The sequence below is a fragment of the Triturus cristatus genome, chromosome 1_2 (genome assembly GCF_964204655.1).
Source record: "Triturus cristatus chromosome 1_2, aTriCri1.1, whole genome shotgun sequence".
Classification (NCBI taxonomy): Eukaryota; Metazoa; Chordata; class Amphibia; order Caudata; family Salamandridae; genus Triturus; species Triturus cristatus.
In genome coordinates, this window is record NC_140580.1 from 1,184,015,314 (window position 1) to 1,184,034,961 (window position 19,648).

Below are 19,648 nucleotides of genomic sequence, written 5' to 3' on the forward strand. Positions count from 1 at the left end.
ATATTGTAATAACAACACCATCAATCCCCAAGATGTGTCTATCCAACACATCATAGGCTACCTACTACATCTCCAAAGGTGTAACCTGGCATATACATATTTTAGGTTGCAACTCGCTGCTATAGCGGCCTATTTACTAAATAGGCAACACTTATTTCTTTTCAGGGTGCCTGCCATCAAAGCCTTTATGGAAGGCCTCAAAAGAATAATTCCTCCCAGAGTACCAGCCTCACCCGTGTGGAATTTAAACATAGTTCTCACAAGACTAATGGGTCCTCCCTTTGAACCTCTACATAAATGTGAGCTGCAGATTTTAACATGGAAGGTTGCTTTTTTAGTGGCCATCACTTCTCTTAGAAGCGTTAGTGAGCACCAAGCACTAACCATTCAGGAACCTTTCTCACAAATGCATCATAATAAGATTGTTCTCCGAACTAATCCTAAATTCCTCCATAAGGTTATTTCTCCCTTCCACCTCCATCAGTCTGTAGAGTTGCCAGTGTTCTTCTCGCAACCACAAACAGTCACAGAAAGAGCTCTTCAAACTCTGTATGTCAAAAGAGCACTGCTTTATTACATTGAGAGAACAAAACCTTTTCGCAAGACAAAACAGCTTTTCGTATCCTTCTCACCACCACATAAAGGCAACACCATCTCAAAATCTGGGATAGCAAGGTGGATTGTCAAATGCATACAGATTTGCAATCACAAAGCAAATCGAACATTATCAGTTCCCCCTTAAAGCCCACTCTACACGAAAGATAGGGGCTTCAATGGCATTTTTAGGGAACATTCCCTTACATGACATCTGCAAAGCAGCTACATGGTCTACACCGCACACATTCACAAAGCACTATTGTGTACATGTGCAAACAAAACAGGAAGCTAGTGTGGGCCAGGCTGAACTCAAAACACTATTTCAAACTACTGCAACAGATACTGGTGGTTGCCGCTAAGGAGGGGTACTGCTATACAATCTATGCATAGTGTCTGATCTGCAGCTCATATGCCTCGAACGGAAAATGCTACTTACCAGTATGCATCTGTTCTTGGCATGTAGAGCTGCAGATCCACACACGCCCACCCACCTCTCCGGCTACCTTTATCTGTTACAGTATCATCTTATTTAGATATAGCATACATGGGCATATTATCGATTTCTCACAAAACTCCATCATTTCCCTGCTGGCGAAAAACAATCTGAAGATGGAGCCGATGCCCATGCGCACTTTAATCCAAAGAAGGAGTCACCTATCTTGTGACTTCCAAAGACTTTTCCAGGACAAAAACAAGTTCAAACATCCGGGCCCAACACCAAATGGCGATCTATGCATAGTGTGTGGATCTGCAGCTCTACATGCCAAGAACAGATGCATACTGGTAAGTAGCATTTACCTTTTTTGTCTTCACAGTCTACGAAATGGGCTATATTGGCCAATTACTTTCACTTAGTTTTAAAAAGGCGAAATTAATGTTAAAAAATAAGAAAAATTACTATAAACTATATAATATTTCCTTATAAATCTCCTTCACAAATCTTTTTCAAAGGAAATGGAAAAGGGGGGAATATGGCAATGTAGACACATAGGCTGTAGCTATGCTCATATAAAAACTGACTCTGCACCTTTTAAGGCCTCACAGCCCACCAGTATCCCATCATGCCCAGCAGATGGCATTTACCTCCATTCTCTTTTCTGGCTCCTGGTGACAGGATCTTGTTGCAATGAGCTGTGACATTTTTGGCTTTAAAAATCCAGAGAAAAAGACTATGTTCCCTTTTGACGTTCAGAACCACGACGTTACTCACTGTCCAGGATTGGGTCGAAGGGGAGGCATCATTCAACATTGAAATGGAGACTGTCTACATTGAGAGAAACCATGACATCCAGACATAGGAGACATTCAACGTTGAGTGGCCGCTCCACGTCAAGACACACAGAATCTGCATTCTTCATCTCTGATGATTGGATCAGAAAAATGAAGGCGAGAAGACTTCAGACAACTTCAGGTATAAGCAACCCATGCATCCTTCTATTATCCATGGAGGGTTCAACCCCCTTAGTGGCCCTACGATCACCAACAGCAGCAGCAAAGGCATTTCCAACAACAGTAAAGGTGACAACCGAAAGAGGGGTGGTCACGAATCGGTTCAGGCAGGAAAACCTTTTACATGACAAAAACAATGAGCCTCTTCTTCCACTTCTCTTCTTGCCTTGTCTTCCCTTACCCACTTCGGTGGGGGGGACACATATTTTCAATTCCTTGGAAGAGAGGAGTTCAATTGACTACTGAATATTGTATGGAATGGTTACTGTCTCAGATTCATCCATCCTCCATCAGCTTTACCACAAAAACAACATCTACATATGCTTCAACAAGAAGTAAATGCTCTTCTACAAAAGCAAGTAGTGTAGCCTTTATTTTTTTCCCCAAAAAAGATTGGGAATTTATTTCTGTTACTTTCTGGTAAAATGGACAGGTCCAAAGACCCATTCAGACACATCCTAGATCTGAAAAACAAACAAATGGATATGGAGAGTGAAATTCAGAATGCTAGTGTTACATCTAATTTACCCTCAGTTCCATGAATGGAACTGTCTATGCTTCGTAGATCTTCAGGACGTGTACTATTATATACCAATAGCCAGAAAACACTGCAAATTACTGAGATTTGTGGTTATAAACAACCACTAATACAATTGTGATGGAGTAACCCGTCCGCCAAGATCTCAATCAAACCCTTAGTCTATCCGTATCTAGACGACTGGCTCATCTAGTTTCAACACACCATTAAGCTCATCAACATTTTCAAATAACTGTCTCAACGCTCAATCGCTTAGGGACTGCACGTCAATCACTAAAAATAATCATCATCGCCAGTGCAGTCTCTCTATTATCTAGGAGCGATTCTCGATACCATAAAAGCTAAAGTGTATCCTTCGGAGGAGAAACTGTTATCCATACAGCGGAAGTGTCAATCTCTAAGGAAAGCCTCCGAGTCAACAGTGAGACAAGTGTGACCCCATGGCATCCTGCATCTTTCTGACCCTGAATGCCTGCCTCCACATGCGATTGCTACAGGAATGAGTGTAAGACCGGTGGAGTCAATATTTGAGCAATTGGGAAGACAATATTAACCTTTTCCTCAAAGTGAAGCAATCTCTCTGATAGTGGTGTCAATTGAAAAATCTCCTCCATGGGATGACTTTTCATCAGGAGGTCCCATCAAACAATAGTGGCGGACGCCTCCCTTTCAGGGTCGGGTGCATCCATGGGTCACTTTCAGATTCAGGGAATATAGTCCACAAAGGAAATGACTTTCCACATCAACCTTCTGGAACTGAGAGTTGTTCACTTGGCCCTGATGTCTCTCTAACCCTCTTTCAAGACCTACTCACCCTTTTCTCAGATAGATAACACAGCAATGATGTACTATCTGAACCAACATCGAGGAATGAGATCCAACGCCTTTTCATTAGAAGCCCAAACCATCTAGAATTGTTTGCTAGCCAGAAACCTGAGAATCACTTCAGCCCATTTTCTGGGCGTTAAGAACATTCAAGCATACTCCCTTGGCGGATCTATTCAAGAAAATCACAAGTGTGTCCTCAACGACTCCCTCGTTCATGATGTTGTCAATCAATCAATCCGGGGATTTTAAGCACGCTACTCACCCATGAGGGTCTCAAGACGCTGGGTGTGGGGTGTGGGGAGCAGCCTCGATCAGTAGAAGAGCCAGGTCTTGAGGAGCTTCTTGAAGGTGTGCATGCTGGGTGCGCGTCTAATGTCGATGGGTAGCTCGTTTCAGGTCTTGGCCGCAATGTAGGAGAAGGATCTTCCACCTGTTCTTGCTCCACAGATGCGCGAGGTTTCGGCGAGTGCGAGGGCGGCAGATCGGAGGTTTCTCTTGCGTACGTGGAAGGAGATTCTATCGTTAAGCTATCGGGGTCAGGTGTTGTGGAGGCATTTGTAGGCGTGGGTGAGTATCTTGAAAGTTGCTCTCTTCTCGACGGGTAGCCAGTTGAGGTTTTGCAGGGGTTGGATGATGTGTTTGTGTCTAGGGATGCAGAGGAGGAGTCTGGCTGTGGTGTTCTGTATGGTCTACAGTTTGTGGAGCAGAGACTTGCTGATCCTGGTGTATAGGGCGTTTCCGTAGTCCAGTCTGCTGGTTAGGAGTGTGTGGGTGACGGTCTTCCTTGATTGGGTGGAGGATCCATTTGAAGGTCTTCCGGAGGATGCGGATGGTGTTGAAGCAGGTGGAGGTGACGGAGTTGACCTGTCGGGTCATGGAGAGGGAGGAGTCGAGTATGATGCCGAGGTTCTGGGCGTGGCCTGTGGGTGTGGGGGTTGGTGCCGAGAGCGGTGAGCCACCAGGTGTTGTCCTATGCTGTGGCTGAGGGTCAGAGGACGAGGAACACTGTCTTTTCCGAGTTGAGCTTGAGGCAACTGCTGCCCATCCAGGATGCGATGTTCTTCATTCCTTCCTGGAAGTTGAGTCTGGTGGTGATAGGGTCCTGGGTGAGAGAGAGGATGAGCTGAGTGTCGTCAGCTTAGGAAACTATGCTGAGTCTGTACTGTCTGACGATGGCGGCGAGGGGGGCCATGTAGATGTTGAATATCGTGGCGCTGAGCGATGATCCTTGGAGTACTCTGCAGTTGATTTCCGTGGGTTTGGAGAGGAAGGGTGTAAGTCTGATTCTTAGGGTTCTGCCAGTGAGTAAGGAGCGGAGCCATTCGAGGACGGTTCCCTGTATGCTGGCGTTGTGGAGTCTGGAGGTGAGTGTGCGGTGGGAGACGGTGTCGAAGGCTTTAGAGAGGTCGAGGAGGATCAGGGCTGCAGTGTGTCCTCGGTTGAGGAGTGTGCGGATGTCGTCTGTGGCGGCGAGTAGAGCGGTTTCAGTGCTGTGGTTGCTGCGGAAGCTGGATTGGGAGGGGTCAAGGATGGAGTTTTCTTCGATGAATTTAGTTAGTTGGTTGTTGACAGTCTTCTCGGTGACTTTGGCTGCAAAGGGGAGGAGGAAGATGGGTTGGTAGTTCTTGAGGTCCGTAGGATCTGCTGAGGGCTTCTTGAGTAGGGGTCGGACTTCTGCTCATTTCCAGTTGTCGGGAAAAAGGCTGGTTTCGAAGGTGGCGTTGATGGTGCGTCGTAGTTCTAGTGCGATGGCGGCGACGGCTCTGTGGAAGATGTGCGGGGGCAGGGTTATGTGGGTGCTCCCGGGTGGACGCCTTTCATGGTCGATGCCGTGTCTTCAGTGGTGACTGGGGTCCAGGAGGAGATGGTGGTCTGGCTGGCGTTGCTGGAGGAGGCAGTGGTTTTGGAGTCAGGTGTCTGGTCTTTGAAGTTGTCGCAGAGGCCTTTGATTTTGAGATGGAAGTAGGAGCAAAGCTTGTTGCAGAGGTCCTGGGAGATGGTGATGTCCGTGGTTTCACTGGGGGGTTTGGTGAATTTCTGGATGATGCTGAGGAATTCCTTAGAGTTGCTGGAGTTTGCAAGGATCTTGTTCTGGATGAAGATCCTTTTGGTGGATCTGATGCATTGGTGGTATTCTGTCATGGCGTTCTTGTAGGTGGTGTGGTCTTCCGAGGATTTGCTGTTTCTCCAGTTCTTATCTAGACGTTTGCAGGTGCATCTGGATTCTTGGAGGTCGGCGGTGAATCAGATGGCCTTTCTGGGGCGCTGTCTGTCAGGGTTACGTAGGGGTGCGAGCTTTTCTGCGCAGTTGGTGATCCATCTGTTATGTTATGTTATATCCTCTTGTAACGCGCTCGGCTACTCGTAAGTATCTGTGAAATTCAAACTTTGTGCGCTCATGAACCATATACAGTATTTCATAGCAATAAAGTTGCATTGCTGTGTAGGTTTCAGATTGCTTTGGGTGACATTTTCATAATTTCAGTGTAATTAATTATGAGTGACATTCCAACGACTGAGTGACACTTTCTCGCGAGCAAGATCAAGCAATGAAGATGAGGGAAACATTAATATCAGAAATTACACCCATTTGAGCAACGAGAAACTCTAAGAAGGTATTAAAACTGCTGCAAAGTACCAGTATTTCAAAAAGACTTGGCTCAGTCTCTATTCTATAAAAAGTATCATCAATAGCCAAGTGAGCGACCGCCTCGGGGTCTGGCCCGTCACAGCGCTCGCTACCTGGAAGTTTCAGTTCATTAACTGACAGAGTGAAGCAGCCTCTTTCTAGCAGCAAAATAGCTCTGTCCTAAGATGTGTTAAATACCTGCTGTGAAAACAAGGTGTAGATTTCTAACAAATAAGCTCCTAGCACTGGCCATTCAGATGTTTAACGCTAGTAGCAGGAGATGGTATTTTCTACCAAACACTCATTTAAACCTCATTATAGTCTCTGTTCTGCTTATAAAAAATGATATACTTATTTATTTCTTTATTTGCAGAGTTTTATAAAGCTTGAGCATGGGCCATCAGGGTATCAGAGCGCTGTACATCAAGCAGGCAGGTCATACATACAAGAGAAAAAAAAGGCAGGAAGGAAAGTGCAGGGGGCAATGCATACATAGGGAAGGGGAGTGCTCCAATAGGAGCAAGGGCCCTCACACACCCCAAGGTGTGTAATGCGTCATCATAGGGCAGCTCCTCGTCGGGCCGTCGCTGCAATGCCCGACAGGTAATGCGGGGGGCTCTTTACCGGAGATCTTTAATGATGTTAAACTGTTTGGCCCGATATGGTGAAGCAGTGGGGCAAAAGTGAGGTGAGTTAGTGTGGTGTGGTGGTGTTTTAAAAATAGCTACAAGCGTCCAGAAAGTCCTTTATTCGCTGGACACTGTCGCTATGGCTTAAAACAAACTGCAAGAGTCCTGGTTGGCAAGAGAATTAAACCTGCAACAGCTCGTCCCTGGTGTCCAGACGTGGGTAGGCCCTGCACTGAGGAGCTCCGCACTGGAGGCTTCTACCTTCCGTCATTGCTGCGGTTGGTGTCGACGCACAGTCTGTTTTTAGCCATAGCACCAGTGTCCAGCGAATAAAGGACTTTCTGGACACTTGTAGCTATTTTTAAAACACCAGCACACCACTCTACTCACCTCACTTTTGCCCCACTGCTTCACCATATAGGGCCAAACGGTTTAACATCATCAAAGATCTCCGGCAACGAGCCACCCCGCTGGGCCCATCGGGCATTGCAGTGCCGCCCGAAGAGGAGCTGCCCTATGATGAAGCATGACACCCCTTGGGGTGTGTGAGGGCCCTTGCTCCTATTGGAGCACTCCCCTTCCCTACTAGTGTTTCTTCTCTGTCTGGTTGTCCTCCCTTCCACTCCCTGTTGTTCCCTCCCCATAAGCACTGCATACCCTTTGTGTACAGATATGTATTAGCAGGCATTAAATGGCAAATGTGTAGCTATGCTTTGAAGAAAGTCCTGACGACTAAGCTCGTCTTCGGTTAGTGCGGCGCTCTTGGGAAAAGCACTAGTTGGTGTTTTAGTGCATGAAGAAGGGTCCCGGCATAGGTGAACATTTACCCACCTCAAAGGTGGAGATCTTGTGGCTTCTGAAAGATAAGCTCCAGTGCCATTAGAAAGTAAGTAACCCAGGCTGCCCACTGCCTTCAGTTATCACGTGCTCTGCTAATGACCAAAAGGTCTTTTTAAAGACTTTTGCACCCAATGTCTTGAGTTTCCATTATATACGAGCTCAATCTACGGTGCCTGAGATTGGCCTCCCCTCCCAATCAACTCTCCATGATAAACGGATATCAGTCCCCTTCTGAGGTTTTCTACTCGTCTTTTTGCCTTCCGATTTTCTATTCTTTTCTAGCCCTTGCTTCTTCCTCTTCTCCTTCTTTGCCTCATGCCCCTTGCCATCGTTCCTTCTCTGTCTTGCATCTGAGTACTAATGGCAGACTTCCTCCTTCTCCGTCCCATCTGCTGAGGTTCATAGCTGCTAGATGTGTAACCTGCAACACTCACCTGCCTGCAGTGAGCTTGTGAAATGAGAAAACAAGACCATAAAAAGAAAGATGGGTTTTGACAGGTGTTAGAAGAGAGTGAGCTTGAAGAGAGGTGGAGAAGAGATGAGAGGAAACACAGAGACATGAAATGGAGTGCAAAGAGGCACAGTGTAATGGAAAGGAGCAGAGAGAGACGGGGTGATTAAAGAGGGACAAGATGTACAGAGATGGGAGGGCAAATAGCAGCACCTCATAGAAGCAGAGAAAGCACGGTGAGCTAAAGAGTGCAGAATGGAGGGGCAGAGAGACCAAAAGGTCTGTAATAGCTATTTATGTATTTGACACTAGATTCTCTACTAGTGTCTTGAGCTCAGGAGTCAAAGCCTTAGGGATGTGGATTCAGTAGGCGTAATGGTGCCATCACCGGAGGATTCCGAGCGTCTGCTTGGTGGTTGTAGTCTATTGTATTGCCATACTTCAGATTTCATGTCGCCATGTAATGGACATCTGCAATCTTACGCGTAAGAAGTCACAACCTCCACTGTTTGCAACCAGCGCCCTTAGCCTAGGGTTCCCAGCATCTGGTAGTTGGCATAGTGCCCTTCAAAGAGTTGGTGGTAGTGTGATTAATTATTGCCCTTGCAAGACTGATCTTAGTTAACGAATCGTTGCATTAAGTATTCAATGTCACTTCCCCTAGTGGTGGAATAGGAAAACTGCTTAGATTCCCAAAGCTGGTAACACAGTCTTCTCATTCATGCCATGAATCAATCAATCCATCTGTATTTGTAGAGTGCAGCTCATCACTCACATAGGTATTCAGGCGCTAGGTTGCTGGGTTCAGTCCAAAAGCCAGGTCTTGAGTCTCTTCCTGAATTGCGTTAGAAAGGGTGCTGACCAGAGGTGGAGGGGAAGGCCGTTTCAGGACTTGGCAGTGAGGTAGGAGAAGGAACGGCCTCCACTGAAGCTTCAGTGGATTTGAGGTGTCTGGAGGGTTGGTGGAAGTTCAGGCGGTGGTTGATGCATGGTCCTTGGTCGTGGAAGTGCTTTGTAGGCTTGTGTCAGTATCTTGAATTGGCATCTTTTTTAAATGGGGGGGCCAATGGAGGTTCCTGCAGTGGGTGTGATATGGGTCCGTTTGGGCAGGGTGAGGATGAGCCTAGCCACTGAGTTCTGTAGCGTCTGGAGCCTCTTCATGAGTTGGGTGATGTTTCCTGCGTACAGTGTGCTGCAGTAGTACAGCCGGCTGATGACTAGGGCTTGAGTGACGGTTTTCCTATTGCCGATGGGGAGCCATTTGTAGATCCTTCGGTGCATGCAGAGTGTGTGGAAGCAGGTGGCTGAGACTGTGTTAATCTGTCGTTTCATGGTGAGTTTGCTGTCCAGGATGATGCCAAGGTTGCGGCATGGTCTGTTGGTGTGGGAGAAGGTCCAATTTCGGCTGGCCACCAGGTGTCGGTGATATTTGTCATCCAGTTGTGGAAGTTTGTCCTCATGGTGGAGCGGTCTATTGAGAGCGAGAGGAAACGTTGGGTATCAGTGGCGTATGATATGATGCTGAGGTTATGAGTTCTGATGATGTCGGCCAGGTGTGTCATATACGTGTTTAAGAGGGTGGGACTGAGAGATGAACCTTGAGGGATGCCACAGATTGTGCTCCTTGGTTCCGAGGCAAAGGGTGGCAGGTGGATTCCACGCCTATATATCTATAATTCATTCCCCCTCTCTCGCTATTCGGCTCAGCAATTGTGTCTTTAGCAATGTATGGATTTGGCTGTTTGCAGGGGGCTGCAGGGATTAGGAAAGAGTCTACAAATAAGAGTCACCATAAAGGTAACTTAACCTCAGTCCTCCACCTCGGTCTCCCCTATTCCCTACCACTTGGGAGATAACAGCAGATTATTGAAGACAGAAGAGGATAAAGCCACATCTTTGACTGCTGTTAACATCCATATATGCAGCAATGGGGGTTCTTCCCGCGTTTATCTGTCTGAAAATCTCTGGCTCCGAGGAGAAAGAAGGCTTCGGTGTGCTTCTGAGGTGGCCACAGGAGCGCGATGCCCGTGTTCTCCAGCACGGTGAGTGTCTGAGTGGACATTCCTTGAAGCACTTTCACTAGGTCTGTAACTACCTGTTGGAAAGTGTATGCCCTCTTGCTCATTGGTGTTGGTGTCGCTGTCAATGGATGGATCTGTATCTGGTTCAACCACCGTGGCTTATTGATTTGAGGTGGGTTATAAATCATATTGGAGATTTGAAAGCGTTGCCAGAAACACTGGAGCTTGGGCAAGGACTGCCAGTGGAATAAGTGCCAGGGGTACGGTTGTGGTTTGTGGACTGGAGCCGGAATGTCCTTTGAGGGACCCCTGCGATTCTGTGCAGCGCTGCAGGTGTCGGATTCAATTCACTGGTCTTTAGTTCATTGTCCAAGAATGAATGCCAACTCCAGAAAGGAAGATGGGAGAGTGGTGAATCCACTGCGTGACTCAAACACGATCTTCACCCATGGACTGACCTATCTTTAGAGGGCCCGCATTTGTGCCTACCGTATTCTCCGGCATTCTTTATAGATTTGTCCTTTCTGGACAAAGTAACAACTAAAGGAGTCCCTTTACTGTTGGGGTCAGGCGAAGGTGGACCACTCACTGACCTGGTGGCCCTCTCCTTTTCAAGTACATTCTGCACTGATTAGAGTGTGACCTGATGACTGATGAAGAGTAGTCCTGAGTGGGATGGGCGTTTTAAGATGGTCCTAGCCTGAACGGTGCCCACAGGAGGAGGCTTGCGTTACTTTCCAGTACAACTACTGAAGTTACTAGTGCAGATCAAACTTGCCTGAAACGTGGCCAGGGGAAAAAGAGCGTTTACCCTTTTGGTGAAGCATATCTGTGTCACCATGCCCATGCAGAAAGATGAACAGGATCACACCGTGACTAAAGCCATCGCATTTCTGGGTTGGACTCATCCCGATGCTACAACAGTGTCTCTCAAGCAACTGAAGGTATGGACCCTGAAAGGCCCAAAATAGGCCTGTCACCTGGATCTAGCTTGTACCAGGGAGAAGATGAATGTACCTCCTGTCTTACTCTCTGGGGCTACTAGCAAGGGCCACTCGTGGCCTCCCACAGGACCAGGATGGTCCTTGGAGCAGGTGCCTCGCTTCCTGGCTGATTTTTCTTCTTACAAATGCGATTTAGGGTCCTCCTGACTGAGCATTTACTCTAGTCATCAGTAGATTGACCTAATCCCAGTGGTTGCATAAAGGGCACTGCATTCTCAGATTAATTGTTCCCCTGTTGAGACTAGTAGCAAGAACACATTTCAGCATTTGGCTTTTATACACAGTGTATAGGCTGTGTTGTCTGAGTTGAAGATGGGTAAAAGGGGAAAAACAAAAAGCAACATCTAATAAAGAGATGAGGGAGGGACCTTATGGCTGAGTGTGGTGAAGCAGATACTAGTCTACCCCCCATTGGTGGTAAACTGGACCCCTATTGCTGGAGAACTGGGACCCCTATTGGTGGAAAATTGGGAACTGGACCCCTATCAGTGGAAAATTGGGAACTGGACTCTTATTGGGGGAAAACTGGGAACTGGACCCCTATTGGTGGAAAACTGGGAACTGGACCCCTATTGGTGGAAAACTGGGAACTGGACTCCTATTGGTGAAGAACTGGGTAATGATGAAACTGAAGTAGGCCACATACTAGCTTCCCTTGCAAGGACAGTGCAGGGATTTGTAGTAACAGCTTTAAAATGCAGATTGCAGTCCTGTTGCTAAGCAGTAGTGTCACCAGAGGTTGGTATTAGGAGAGGCCTGAACATAGTGTCGGATCCAGGAGTCACTGCATCAGCCACTTGTAAATAGTTCCCTTGGATAAGGGGTCAGGTGGTTGGCAGGACTGTCTGTAGCTGATGATGCCACTGCATCAGGTAGCTGGCAGCATGCCCTTAGCTGAGTGATGTTACAAATGTTCCTCTGGCAGCAGTTCCCAGAGCAGCGCCTGTAAGCTTGCAGCTTCTAGTTTGAAGTAGTCAGAAGTCTCACCTCTCATTTTGCCTTGTGTTTTCTCTTTTCTTTCCTCTGTCTCTCTCTCTCTCAAATCCCTTTCCTCCTTTTCCCTTTGTCTGACTAACCCCCCTATGTCTCTTGGTCTTTGTGGTTTATTGGAATGCCTTCCTTGTCTCTTCAACATGTGTCTTACTTTGCTTTTGGCTATCTCACCCTTCTGCTCTGTCTCTCACGTATTCTCTTTTTCCTTTTCCTCTTTCCCTTTCTCCATTCTTTCTCTGTATCTCACATCCCATGTACTGTGTTCATATTGCCTTTTCTCTCCCCTCTCTGTCGTTCTCCCTACCTTTTGTTCTCTCTTGCTGGCTCATTTGTGTCTTTCTCACTTTCACTCTTCATCTCTTTTCCATTCCCCTCTGCTCATGTTCTCTTTCTCCCTCTTGTGTTTTCTGTCTGTTTGTTGCAACCCTCTTTGTCTCACCCCCATTGGACATGTATTCCTGCCATTTCTCCGTACCTATTCCCTCATTCCACTGTGTTCTGCCCCCTCTCTCTGCTCACCTTCCCTCTTATGCCGCCTCGCTGTGCAGAACTGGCCTTTTCACACCAGACCTCGCTTTTGAAGCTACTGTGAAAAAGCAGATTGAGAAGCTGAAGGTGCCAACTCTGAAGTGTGTGGATCTGGTAGTGATTGAGCTCACGTCCACCATCAGAAAGTGTAGTGAAAAGGTAAAAAAACGAATTGGGACACCCTTGCACTCTGCGAACAGTATAAACTCACACCTATCATCACAACGTGTGACACCTCTGAACCTATCAGTACAGAGATACAGAGCTTAGGTCTCCCATCAGCAGGTGTAGTGACAAAGTGCAAAATACCCTGGGGCACCCTTACCCTCCTAATCAGTTCAGAAAGTGCTGTGCAAAAGAAAAGAGCCCCCCTGCAGAACCTACACCTCGCAGTTAGCAAAAGGGAAGGACACAAAGTGGAGTAAAAGATGAAGACAAAATGCCCTGGGACACATCTGGCGACACACACTAGGTACCGAGATATAGTCAGCACAGAAAAACTGAGAGCCCACGTCATCCATCAGAAAATACATAGAAAAGGTCAAAGAAAGTATCCTAGGACAACCCTCAACATCCGTCTGGGTAGAGGGAGATAGAGAGGACTCGCGTCTACCATCGAAAGTAGAGACAAGGGTAAAACCATAATACCTTGGGCAAACTTTAGACCTCAGTCTAGGTGAAGAGAGAAGGCACATCCACCATCATAAAGTGTAGTGAAACTGCAAAAATGATCTCTTGGGACATGCCTACGCATCTCACACTTTCTGTGGAAAGAGAGCGCGCGAGAGTGCTTATGTGTATTGTCCGGAAGTCTAGTGAAAAGGATAAGAAGGGAGAACATGTAACCTACCACTGACTACACAGTGGTGTACTGGTGCAATCCACACATTGCACATTATTACAGAGAGCTCCCTCATTCTTGGAGGACAGACTGGGTGGGGGTAGGAGGTACATACCTGGAATTCAGCCCTCACCCTTCCATGTGAGAGGGCTTCAAACTATTTGGGCTTCCGAAAATGTGTGTGAGGTTTGCCGTTAGCTGAGAGCACAAGCAGGATCATTACAACTACGCAGGAGCAGGAAGGATCCTATAAAGAAATGGGATTAAACAAAAGCTGTCCAATTTAAGGCATATTTATGGGATTATGGCTCTGCAGGAGTCTGCATCACCCTGTTTGGAATGTGGGGCCCCCAAGGACCTCCAAGGCATGGAAGGTCTGCTGAGGTGCACGACACCACCGAAGACTTGGGAATTGAGTACCCCCACTTAACCACCAGTAGAGCAGGGACTCATGGCAGCTGTAGAGAGCGCAACAGTGGGGGCCCAAAAGGAGTGATTCAAAGAACACCCTGTAGGAAAGGATATGAGAATTGCAGAGGAAAGCCAAGAAGGTAGACCTCTGTAAACTCAATGATCCACTGTCCATTGAGCAGAGTAGGAGAAAGGTTCTGAGACAAGTTCAAAAGCTGTGGGAAGCCAAGGAGCTAGTCAAAAAATAAAGGAATATTTTACTCACTGGAGAGAAGCATTGTGAAGTGTCCCTACGGGAGAAAGCTGGTATCAGTGCCCTGCAGCAGTGGTACAACCAGGAGGAAACCGCATGGCGAGCAGAGAGTCCAGGACTCCATAGTGGAACAGGACCAGAGTTTGTATTCGCCACCTCAGCCAGTCCCAAAAATAAGGGTCAAGTAGCCAAGCTAACCACAAGGACCTATCGGAGGACACCGCCAACTACACTAGAAGTGCAAAAAGTGCCTGTGTTCGAGAGGATGAAGGAAGTCCTTCATCTGCTGAGGGTTTGTGATCCCTGGAAACCAGAGGACCTACCAGGAATTGAAGCCTCCGAAAGGACGAAAAATTACCAGGGACAATGAAGGCGGGGTAACTTTCGGGGGGGGAAGGGGAGGAGATTTTACACTGCATAGTGTGCCACAAAGTTGGCCCGGGAATCCCAAAAAAAGAATCCACACTAAGCATTATGCACCGTGCATAATCATTCTACTTCTCAAAAAGCCTGGCCTGTAGGCCATTCCAGAGTTTAGTCGCAGTGACAGACCGGGTTCTGCATTCTTAGCTGACTTTTCCTCGGGCATAGAAAGAGCTCTGGTATCTGGTGCGAGCAAAGCCTGCTACATTTGTAAATTTTTCATTCTGAGATAAAGTGCCGTAGCATATTCCTAAGGGAGTCTTTAATGTGGTTGCATTTCATAGAAGTGTATTGGACACTGGCAGCTGGTGGAACCCAGCGAGCACCATCGATATGTGCTTCTCATGGTTCACATATATTGTACCGCTTACAATTGTATTCTTACTGCGCAGAAGCTGGTACATGGCTTTGCAGTGCTTTTGGAACAATCCTGAAGTGACACCCAGCAGAAACAATCTTGTTGAGAAGGTATTCAGTGTTGCAAGAATTTAGAGTGAGGTCTGACTTGGAGAGTCCACCAGGAGCTCCATGAGACATGTGCTGAGGTGGCAGAAGACTTCCTGTCTTTAGACTGTGAGCTCTGTAAGATAAAGGCATAAGAGTCCGCTCCCCCAAGAAGAACATCTCCGCGTACACCATACGGAGGTAGAAGCCAAAGAGGTCCTGTCCTGTGGGGGATTTATGTGGACTGGTTCATCCGGAATGAGGGAACAAAAGCACCTTCTGTGAGGGAGCTGAGGAGGAAGTGCACATGGCTACCTTCAATGGCAGGGGTCAGAAGGCGAAGCCTGCATCGTAGAGTGATCATAGGAACTGTTGCCCAAATCCTTTCAGAAGGAGCAACTGTGACTACGGCGCCTGCGACAATAAGAAGGCTGATCCTGCTGAATGCGGTGAACAAGACCACCACTGCTATGGGAATGGGGAATATTGTATCTGAAAGACTGGAACCGAACTCCTTAAAGGGGGAGCGAGGCTACCTCACTGAGGAAGTTTAAGGACACAACAAGAATTCTTAAAAGAGTGAACAAGACCGCTTCTGGTGATGGAAGTGAGGACCAATCCATCGCACGCAAACACAACATCAACATCATCTCCTACGCCGACGACACCCAGCTGATACTCTCCCTCACCAAAGACCCCGCCACCGCCCAAACCAACCTCCAGGAAGGAATGAAAGACGTCGCAGAATGGATGAAACTCAGTCGCCTGAAGCTGAACTCAGACAAGACGGAGGTCCTCATCCTCGGACAATCCCCATCCGCCTGGAACAACTCCTGGTGGCCCACAGCGCTGGGCTCCGCGCCAACACCCTCGGACCACGCACGCAACCTGGGATTCATCCTGGACTCCTCCCTCACGATGACCAAGCAAGTCAACGCCGTCTCGTCCTCTTGCTTCAACACCCTGCGCATGCTCCGAAAAATCTTCCGGTGGATCCCCACCAAAACCAGAAAGACCGTCACCCAGGCCCTCGTCACCAGCCGACTGGACTACGCAAACGCCCTATACACAGGAACTACAGCCAAACTTCAGAAACGACTTCAGCGCATACAGAACGCCTCCGCACGACTCATCCTCGACATCCCTCGCCACAGCCACATATCCGCCCACCTGAGAAACCTGCACTGGCTCCCCGTCAGCAAGAGGATCACGTTCAGACTCCTCACCCACGCACACAAAGCACTCCACGACATGGGCCCCGAATACCTCAACAGCCGCCTCTCGTTATACACTCCCACCTGCCAGCTCCGCTCCGCCAGCCTCGCCCTCTCCACTGTCCCATGGATTCGCAGAACCACCACCGGAGGAAGATCGTTCTCCTACCTGGCAGCCAAAACATGGAACTCCCTCCCCGCACACCTATGACTGACCCAGGACCATCTCACCTTCAGGAAACACCTCAAGACCTGGCTATTCGAGCAATAGCGGCAACCCCCCCTCCATTCAGAGCCTTGAGACCCTCACGGGTGAGTAGCGCGCTCTATAAATGTATTGATTGATTGATTGATTGACCAATCCTGCATATAGTAGTGAACACTGCCTCAATTGAGGTTGCTGAGAGGAGTCATTCGTGAACAGGACTTTCCAGAATCTATTCCTTTATTCAAAATTGCCATGAGCAAGATCACATTTGTAGCAACCTGAAATCCTATGGAGGCAGAATCCCTGCTCCACTGCCAATCGGCGAGGTTCACACTATGTAAATATCACATCCATACATTCCTATCATCACAACTAACCCCAACCTGAAGAACACCTAAAATGGAGAAAATTACAATCTGTCAGATTCTAAGACACAGGTTAAAAGCAAGCACAAAATGCAGACTTAAGGTTTGTTGGAAACCTCAAGCTAGCACCGCGTGCATGCAGTTTGTTCAAGGCTCTGGTTAGCACTGGAAGCATACAGTATGAATGTAGGAGAGTAGGATCTGCTTCACATGGGTACCTCCACCTTTTGCTGGTGTTTCACAGTTTTTCGACCTTAGTCTGGCTGTGGCCCTGCTAATCAGGACCGCAGCCTAGCTGCTTCCTCTCTAAAAAGGTTTCTATGTACATTAGGTACAGTTCTAATTGGATTCTGGAGTGCCTTATAAGCCCTTAGTATATGGTATACTATGTACCTAGGGCATAGGTACCTCAGAGGTCTACCAGGGGCTGAAGCATGCATTATGCCACCCCTGGGAAGCACTCCAAAATGACACCACAGGTCTGCTACTGCAGCCTGGGTAAGGTGGTGCTTGCACCCCTTACTGTGGTATAGGCTACCTAAATCGCTACCATTGCACACACATATAAAACCTATAAGTCACTCCTATGGCAGGCCTTAACAATCCTGAAGGCAGAGTGCTTGGTTTTTATGTGAGAGGGTGCCCCTGCATGAGCAGAGCCCCTCTGCAGCGTTCGGAGTACCTCCTCTGATGCGGTTTGTGGTGCAGCCTGACCATATACTCTTAAGTGCATTTATAACCTCACGGTAAATGCTAACTTTGGACTGGCTGCACGGAAACATGTCGTGTTTGGTGTCAAACGCTTTGGAATACTACCCTCCCGCCAGTTCTGGCGGTGGGGGAAGCATTCCACCCTTCTAGAGGGAGAGACATGTTCACACTGGTCTAACCCGGTAAAGACTTTCTACAGCCCTGGCATCACAAAATGGATGTCACTGCCACAGACACGGGTCTGGCCTCCTGCTGCTGACCGAAACTCCAGCAGGGGAGGCATGGACAATAGGTTTCCTGTCCCAGGGAGGTGTAACCACCTCCCCAGACAGGCAGATGTGTAATAGGGCCAGGCGGGAGCACTCTCTGGTGCTTTGAAGTCTTGCACTGGGGGCACACTTGGTGTCCCTGTGCTTAGTCCAGTTCAAACCGGTTGCAGGGGCTACCTACCCCTTCTCTGGTGCAAAACTGGACAAAGGAAATGAGTGTAACCACACCTCTTTCCAAACCCTCCCATAGGTGGGTTCCTAGAGTATGTCCAACCCCCAATCTTTGTATAAGTATGGGAACCCAGTCCTTGCAACTTTAGATTACCCTGTACGAAACTCTGCAACATATATCCTGGACCTTCGACGTTCTACTTTAACTAGAAGACTGAATAAATCTCTCTTGGGGTCAAGGAGTGACTCCCCTGCTTGGCAGGCACCAAAGAAGCAATTGTCCGGTCTGCAATTCTGAAGCTCCTGCCGGACGCCGAAGTCTTTGCATCCCTAGAGGTAGATTTCCAGACTTCCCCGAGGCTACCCTGAGTCCACAGCAAAGCTGAGTCCTGTGGCTATCGTGGGCGACGTGGAACCGTGACCCCTGGACAGCGTGATCTTTTGCTGATCCAACATCTTTCTTGTCTTCCTCGAAATTGTGCTTTGGGCTCCGAGTAGCCCCAGCCTTAAGCACCTCCTGCACCGAAGATCTCTGGCCCCCACTCCATGAGTGACCTGTGGGCCAGTTTCAAGTGCTACCGCTCGAGGCTCCTTCGCGATCGCCAGCCCATTGGCTAGTGGGTACCCACGAAGGCGACTCCTCTTCTGATTGGGCTTTTCTGGTTGCTCCAGATGTGCCCTGATTTACCCTCGCTGGGTGAGTCCCCCAGACCTTGCTGGTCTGCACTAACGTCCTTTTTCTGTTTCCAAGTGACTTGCCGTTGCCAAGGCTTGTTGGGTCCAATCTGGTCGCCGACACCGCAGCACTCGACAGACTTCGTGGGACAGCTCGAATCCGGCTCCTGGTCATCATCGATGCCTCCTGGACCTCGTGGCTGAAGAATCAAGACACCCGTCATCTCACCTGACGCACCCGACATCTGTAGGCATTGGACTATCGTGCCCTTGGTCACTGGCTAGTGACCCAGACTCTGTCCCCTCTGCTTTCAGGTTCCTTCCATCCTCGATCCTGGCTTGGATTGCTTCGGACACTTCTCTTCACGGCAGCAGCACTTCCTGAGCAGCTTCCATTGAAAACAGCGATGCGACCCGACACCATTTAACACCTATGCACCCGGCTTCCCTAGGTGAGGTAACTCGAGTACTCCGGTGCACCCGTGGGTGTTGGCCCTTGACACCTCTAGGTCCAAAAGGGTTCACTCGTGGTCATCCTCTAAGTGTCCTTAAACTCTTAATTTCCAACCGCGACTTTCCCCATAGAAGTAAAGTGTGATTCGCGACTGTGTTCTCACACTGCACGCGTCCCCGTGGATCCCCTGTGTCACTACCTTGGGGGGTTCCTTGTGGTCCAAGCACTTCTACAGGCTATAGGCCTTGTGTCTAGTTCTGTTGTGGTTCTTATACCACTTTATTGGTATATGGTTTGGTACGCCCCTAGGGCCCAAACGTGTATTTGTGCTTTTACTGTTGAATACTGACTTGTAACCTAAGTACTTCGAACTCCAGCCTCATAAAGAGAGTAGAGGGGTGTGTTTTATCTTAAATACATATATTTTAAATATATACCTGGTGTGGTTGTCCTTTCATTTCATCATTCAAGAGATTATAGACTGGTAAAACAAGCTGCTTTACATTCTTTCAAGACTTAGCCTGAAGGCTGCTCTCCATAGCTACCACTGGTATAGCTTTCTATAAAGGTTGTCTTTAACCTATCACCATAAGGGGTTGTTTGGACTGATACAAGGTGCCCACTATAACTAGTGGACAGCACATATCAGGCCAACTTCTAACATTGGTGTGCAGCGTGTGGGATTCCAGCTTGCAGTTGTTT

General features: G+C 48.1%; 1 protein-coding gene across 13 annotated transcripts in view; it reads left to right on the plus strand.

Moving 5' to 3' along the window:
- DNM1 (dynamin 1) overlaps positions 1-19,648 on the plus strand; it is a 796,474-nt gene that overhangs the window by 461,733 nt on the left and 315,093 nt on the right. For 2 of the 13 annotated variants that reach the window (XM_085614093.1, XM_085614104.1), the window contains exon 10: positions 12,528-12,666. The exons of the other annotated variants lie outside the window; for them this stretch is intronic. In XM_085614093.1, the coding sequence (XP_085470219.1) occupies positions 12,528-12,666 (139 nt within the window). The remainder of the gene's footprint in view (positions 1-12,527; positions 12,667-19,648) is intronic. 13 annotated transcript variants of the gene reach the window in all.